Source organism: Sus scrofa, chromosome 17, assembly GCF_054392235.1.
Source record: "Sus scrofa isolate SSC_HxYL_T2T_F1_AM1 chromosome 17, Sscrofa_HxYL_maternal_Yorkshire_Landrace_v2.0, whole genome shotgun sequence".
Classification (NCBI taxonomy): Eukaryota; Metazoa; Chordata; class Mammalia; order Artiodactyla; family Suidae; genus Sus; species Sus scrofa.
In genome coordinates this window covers 46466605-46473406 of record NC_139399.1, presented here as the reverse complement: position 1 = coordinate 46473406, position 6802 = coordinate 46466605, and the positions used below count along the sequence as shown (strand labels likewise).

Below are 6802 nucleotides of genomic sequence, written 5' to 3'. Positions count from 1 at the left end.
AAGGACTTAACTGAAAACCCACACTCCTCATGCTTCTGGGGCTTAAGATCTTTGAGTTCATTCCTCAGCATCTCTCCTCAGGAAGGTGGGGTGGGCTGCCCCATGAGGTGGAGGTGAAGACCTTTGAGTCTGTTCCGTGGGTCTGAGAGGCCCCCTAAGCCTAGAATCCCCCCATGAGGCTCCGTGCCAAGAGCCCCCGTGAGCCATGGCCTCAGAGGGCAGCGGTGATTTTTTTTCACATAAATATATCGCACTTAAATGAGTTTAGACAGCATGACATCAGAGAGTAATTAAATTGGTTTGGGTTGGAATTCCGTTTCCAATTCCTGAGCTCAGGTTTGTAAAAGATTTTTCTGAGCACCTGCAGGCGTGTGTGTGTGTGTGTGTGTGTGTGTGTGTGTGTGTGAGAGAGAGAGAGAGAGAGAGAGAGAGAGAGAGAGAGAAGTATTTTCACTGGAAAGGATTCAAAACTTAAAAAAAAAAAAAAAAAAAAAAAAAAACTGGAGCACACAGGCAGCATTACGCCATTCTTCCTTCTTGGAAAAATCCCTCAGCCTTATACAAGGCTCCTTCAAGCCCTCAGTCAGTTGTGCAGGAGAAAGGGGGCGGTCGGCTTTCTCCTTTCAAGAACGAGTTATTTTCAGCTGCTGACTGGAGACGGTGCACGTCTGGATACGAGAGCATTTCCACTATGGGACTGGATACAAACACACGCCCGGCAGACTTCAAGAGTCTCAGACTGAGGAGAAAGCCTTTCCTTCTGCTGCTACTGCTGCTGCCGCTACTTTTGAGGGTCCACTCCTTTCATGGTTTTTCCTGCCAAACCAGAGGCACCTTCGCTGCTGTCGCTGTTCTCTTTGGTGTCATTCAGCGGCTGGCCAGAGGATGAGACTCCCCAAACTCCTCACTTTCTTGCTTTGGCACCTGGCTTGGCTGGACCTGGAATTCATCTGCACTGTCTTGGGTGCCCCTGACTTGGGCCAGAGACCCCAGGGGGCCAGGCCAGGATTGGCCAAAGCAGAAGCCAAGGAGAGGCCCCCTCTGGCCCAGAACATCTTCAGGCCAGGGGGTCACAGCTATGGTGGGGGGGCCACCAATGCCAGGGCAAAGGGGGGCACCGGGCAGACAGGAGGCCTGACACAGCCCAAGAAGGATGAACCCAAAAAGCTGCCCCCCAGATCCGGTGGCCTTGAACCCAAGCCAGGACACCCTCCCCAGACAAGGCAGGCTGCAACGCGGACTGTGACCCCCAAAGGACAGCTTCCTGGGGGTAAGGCACCCCAAAAGGCAGGATCTGTCCCTAGTCCCTTCCTGCTGAAGAAGGCCAGAGAGCCTGGGTCCCCTCGAGAGCCCAAGGAGCCGTTCCGCCCGCCCCCCATCACGCCCCACGAGTACATGCTCTCGCTGTACAGGACGCTGTCCGATGCTGACAGGAAGGGAGGCAACAGCAGCGTGAAGTTGGAGGCTGGCCTGGCCAACACCATCACCAGCTTTATTGACAAAGGGCAAGGTGAGGGGGGCGGGGTGGCAGGGGCATGGCTCAGAGGGAGGGGCATCTGCATGCGTGGAGGGGGCTTTCAGAGCCCTGACACTGCACTGGTGGGAGATGGTGTGTGCACCTGGCCTGGGGGGGTATCTCACACACACCAGGTCCCAGGCTGCTGGCACAGAGTGCTGGAGGGCACCCAGTGCCATCCCTCAAAGGTGCAGAGGGGGGTTCTGGAGCCTGGGAAGGAGATGAGACAGAGTTGGGGACTAGACTCTAAGATTCTTGATTACCAGGTCATGCTCTGTTCTTACGTGGGTTGGCCAGACTTTCCAGGCTGCAGGGTTTTGTAGTTTTCTTGAATGGCAGAGAGAGAAATTAATCTCAGATACCCATGGTTCTGCAACTTTGACTTCCTAGGGGGCAGAGAAGGCAGGAGAGGTGGACATAGTAAATGAGGCATCTTAGAGTTATGGAATGTCATTTAGATATTTGGGGAGGGGGGCAGGTGGACAATAGACCTAGGGTGACCTAGGGAAAGCCCCTTTTCCCTTTGGGGTCTCAGTTTCCCCATCAGTACAACTCTGTGGAGGTTGAACTGGGTGTTTTCTGAGAGCCCTTCAAATACAAGAACTTTATGTCCTGCCTTAAGTACAGATCGTGTTAAAATGAACCCAGGAGACTATTTGTTCCCCTCTCCCTCTGCCCACCTAGCATTACTGTCTTGGTTTTTTTCTCTCAACTTGCTGTGTGATCTCAGCAAGGCCCTTCTCCTCTCAGGGCCTCGGTTTCTCCATAAGCGTGAAGAGGGAGGTGGACCTGATTGCTAGGGTTGCTTGCAGCCCGTATGCTCTGTTCTGTGAGTCTTAGGACCTTGGCTGGCAGGGTGGGGGAGGGGTCAGAGAGTGGAGGAGGCTCCTCATTAGAGCTGGCCTGTGGGGGAATGACAGAGGGTGGGGGAGGCACAGAGGCAGCAGGTCTGGCTGAGGTGGGGGAGGTGACCTGGCTGCCTGCCCAGCCAGAGAAAGCTGTGACCCCTTGGGGAATCGTAAAATAAGTCCTTGTGGCCCCCAGCTCTAAGGGAGCTTGGAGAGGGGGAGATGGGGAGTTTAAAGGCCTAATTAGTCACCTTCTAGAGCAATATTACGAATGCTTCCCAATGGCGAATTGGCATTTAGGAAGAAGGGCGTGCTGATTCAGACAAACTACTGAGCTTGTACACACATACAGCCCTGTATTTGTACATACTTGCTGAATCATACACACATGTACAAATGCACACACATACCTTACATATATACATGGAATCTTCTTATGTATATACATACACATATACATACATACCCTTCAAATATTCACACCAGTCCAATCATACATGCATGTAACATGTCACTTAAATATACATTACTTTTCATACTCACATGTGAACCCAATCACACACACACACACACAGTCACTCACATACACACATAGTCACACACCCAGTAGAGGAAGAAACATTTGGAACAAAATCATTACACAGGGAAGCCAGGAAGATTGGGTTGGAGACCAGCTTTGTTGTGAACTTGCTGTGTGACCTTGGGCAAGTCACCCCCCTTTCTGTGCCTCATCTGTAAAACAAGAACACATGGAGTTCCCGTCGTGGCGCAGTGGTTAACGAATCCGACTAGGAACCATGAGGTCGCGGGTTCGGTCCCTGCCCTTGCTCAGTGGGTTAACGATCCGGCGTTGCCGTGAGCTGTGGTGTAGGTCGCAGACGCGGCTCGGATCCCGCGTTGCTGTGGCTCTGGCGTAGGCTGGTGGCTACAGCTCCGATTCAACCCCTAGCCTGGGAACCTCCATATGCCGCGGGAGCGGCCCAAGAAATAGCAACAACAGCAACAACAACAACAACAGACCAAAAGACAAAAGACAAAAAAAAAAAAAAAAAAAAAAAAAAAGAACACAAAAATCTTCTTTAAGATATGATATAGCAGAAACAGCTCAGGATCAGGTATAAAAAGGTCTAGGCTGGCATTCCAACTCTACTTTTTCCCAGTTGGGTGACCTTGAGCAAGTTACCTAACTTCTTTGAGCGTCAGGTTCTCTGGAAAAACAGGGTTCATTATGATGCGCACCCCACCTATCTTACCAGAGAGACATCATAATAGATAACAGATGGGAGAAGGATAGATAGAAGGCAGTTCTAAGGCTGATGGACCTCTGCTATGCATGGCATTGACTCAAACACCCAGAGTCAATCGAATCAGCCATAGCCACATCTACAGATGAACAGTTCTACTTGGCTGGCTGCATAGGAAGCTCCCTTATTTTGAAAAAGGCTCTCAGTGGTTTAGGTCTTGGCTTCTGTCAGAGTGGGAAAGAGGTTAAAGAAAGCTCTGGGAGTGGGGAGAAAGCTGTGGCCCTCCCCTGAAACCTTGAGGTGACCAGCCCTCTGGTGAGGTTGTAGGGAATGACTTCTGGGTGTTCTCTCTAGATGACCGAGGTCCTGCAGTCAGGAAGCAAAGGTACGTGTTTGACATTAGCGCCCTGGAGAAGGATGGGCTGCTAGCGGCCGAGCTTCGGATCTTGCGGAAGAAGCCCTCAGACACGGCCAAGCCAGTGGCCCCCGGCATCGGGCGGGCTGCCCAGCTGAAGCTGTCCAGCTGCCCCAGCGGCCGACAGCCGGCAGCCTTGCTGGATGTGCGCTCTGTGCCAGGCCTGGATGGATCTGGCTGGGAGGTGTTCGACATCTGGAAGCTCTTCCGAAACTTTAAGAACTCAGCCCAGCTGTGCCTGGAGCTGGAGGCCTGGGAACGGGGCCGGGCCGTGGACCTCCGTGGCCTGGGCTTTGACCGGGCTGCCCGGCAGGTCCACGAGAAGGCCCTGTTCTTGGTGTTTGGCCGCACCAAGAAACGAGACCTGTTCTTTAATGAAATTAAGGCCCGCTCTGGCCAGGATGATAAGACCGTGTATGAGTACCTGTTCAGCCAGCGGCGAAAACGGCGGGCCCCACTAGCCACGCGCCAGGGCAAGCGGCCCAGCAAGAACCCCAAGGCCCGCTGCAGTCGGAAGGCGCTGCACGTCAACTTCAAGGACATGGGCTGGGATGACTGGATTATCGCTCCCCTTGAGTATGAAGCCTTCCATTGCGAGGGGCTATGCGAGTTCCCCTTGCGCTCCCACTTGGAGCCCACGAACCATGCGGTCATCCAGACCCTAATGAACTCCATGGACCCTGAGTCCACGCCACCCACCTGCTGTGTGCCCACGCGGCTGAGCCCCATCAGCATCCTCTTCATTGACTCTGCCAACAATGTGGTCTATAAGCAGTATGAGGACATGGTCGTGGAGTCTTGTGGCTGCAGGTAGCCTCTGTCTTCCTGGGTGGCACATCCCCAGGGTGCTGGTCACAGGAGCCCCTCCCCACGCTTCTGGAATCACAGGGGGGTTGGGAAGCTACAGCCAGGAACATCTACAAAGCCTGCATGAAAAGGGATTTCAACATCCTTGCTCACTCTCTGAAGGGGACTTGGCTCAAAAGTCCCTTTCTATCCACAAGTCCCCCTCTCTGAGGATTTCTGCCCTTCTGCTGCTCTGACTGATGGGGACAGGCCCAGGGAGCCAGACTCTGAATGGGACTGAGACCCAGGAGACTTTGTTTTCCAATGAGAATCTGCCCTTCTCCTTCCCGGGCCTTCTTGACCTCTGGACTCCCCGGAGAGGGCTCTCCTTGGGAAATCCACACGAGCCACCTCCTCCTTGAATTGCCATTGTGCCTGGTGACTTTCTGCCCCTGGGGCAGATGCGATGCTGTGGGAAAGAGGGGAAGAGGGCTTGGGCAGGGGTGAGGAGGGTGAGGCTATTAGACTGTTAGATTAAAATGTACATTGATGAGATAAAAAGCAAAACTGTGCCTAAAATCGTGGAGATTTCTTATTTATCCCAGGGGACCCAGTGACCCTTCAAAGAATGGCTGGCCCAGAGAGGGGAAGAGGGCTGCCTGAAGCAGAAGGGGTCAGAAAGCACAGACTGAGCAGGGCCAGTGCTACCTCTAACCCCATTCCCATTTTTGGTCTAGAGCTCCATCAGCTCCATTGGGGCCTGGAAACAGAGTTAGGTTTCTTTTCTGACATTCCTTAGTCAAGTCTGCTGTTTCCAAAATGGATTCCTAAATGGGAACGCAATTGGAGATTTCATGTGCTCTAAAATCATACTCGGGAGTTCCCGTTGTGGTTCAGTGGTAAGGAACCCTACTATGCAAGATGCAGGTTTGCTCCCTGGCCCCACTCAGTGGCTTAAAGATCTGGTGTTGCTGTGGCTGTGGTGTAGGCCAGCAGCTGCAGCTCTGATTCCACCCCTAGCCCAGGAACTTCCATATGCTGCAGGTGTGACCCTAAAAAAAAATTTTTTTTTATTAAAAATTTTTTTAATTAAAATATTTTTTTTTTATTAAAAAAAATCACATCAGGAGTTCCCGTCATGGCACAGCAGAAGCGAATCCGACTAGGAACCACAAGGTTGCAGGTTCGATCTCTGGTCTCACTCAGTGGGTTAGGGATTCGGCATTGCCGTGAGCTATGGTGTAGTTCGCAGACATGGCTCAGATCTGGCATTGCTGTGCCATAGGCTGGCAGCTGGAGCTATGATTGTACCCCTAGCCTGGGAACCTACATGTGCTGTGGGTGCGGCCCTTAAAAGACAAAAAGACAAAAAAAAAAAATCACCCCACTTCATTCATCCATATCCTCCTCACCTCATACCGCAGAATCAACTGGTGACCATTTAAAGGGCCCTCTGCCTCTCACTGGGGAACCTGGGCTGCCACGGAGCTCCTCCTCCCATTTGGGGACATCTCCTTTTTGGCACTGACCACTGTTCCTCACATGGCCCTGCTATCTTCCAGCTGGGCACATGTCCTACCGCTTCACCCCTGCTCTAGAAACAGTTGGAGCCCGATCCCTTTACATTATACATTAGATACATACATAATTACACATCAGATGAGGAATGTCCCCACTGACTTTACCGACCTTAGGTACACCAATGCCAGATATCTCCTGACAGTGTTTCCTGTTTGGGGCTTGGTCCAGAGTAAATGCCCACTTCCTTTTTCCACTAGGACCTTTGGGAAAGAGTGAGGCATGGACCCTTGGGAGGGGAACACAGCCCCCTGGTAGGGAAATTTGGGCACCTGGGTCCTCATGCCAAGGGCTTGGGACCTGGTTCTGCCTGGATGAAGAGAAGGAGGACCAGGAGAAGAGAGCCTAGGCCTCTGTTTCCCACCCAGCGGGCCTCAAAATTTTCCCCACCTCTCTCCAGCTGGGTCTTTGATTC

At 52.4% G+C, this 6802-nt stretch overlaps 1 protein-coding gene across 1 annotated transcript; it reads left to right on the top strand.

Annotated features, from left to right (window-relative positions):
• The first annotated feature begins 885 nt into the window (after positions 1 to 885).
• Positions 886 to 4837, top strand: GDF5 (growth differentiation factor 5). Its single transcript, NM_001244297.1, is given in 2 exon segments — positions 886 to 1510; positions 3963 to 4837. Coding segments are annotated over 2 exon segments (1500 nt in total).
• The last annotated feature ends 1965 nt before the right edge of the window (positions 4838 to 6802 follow it).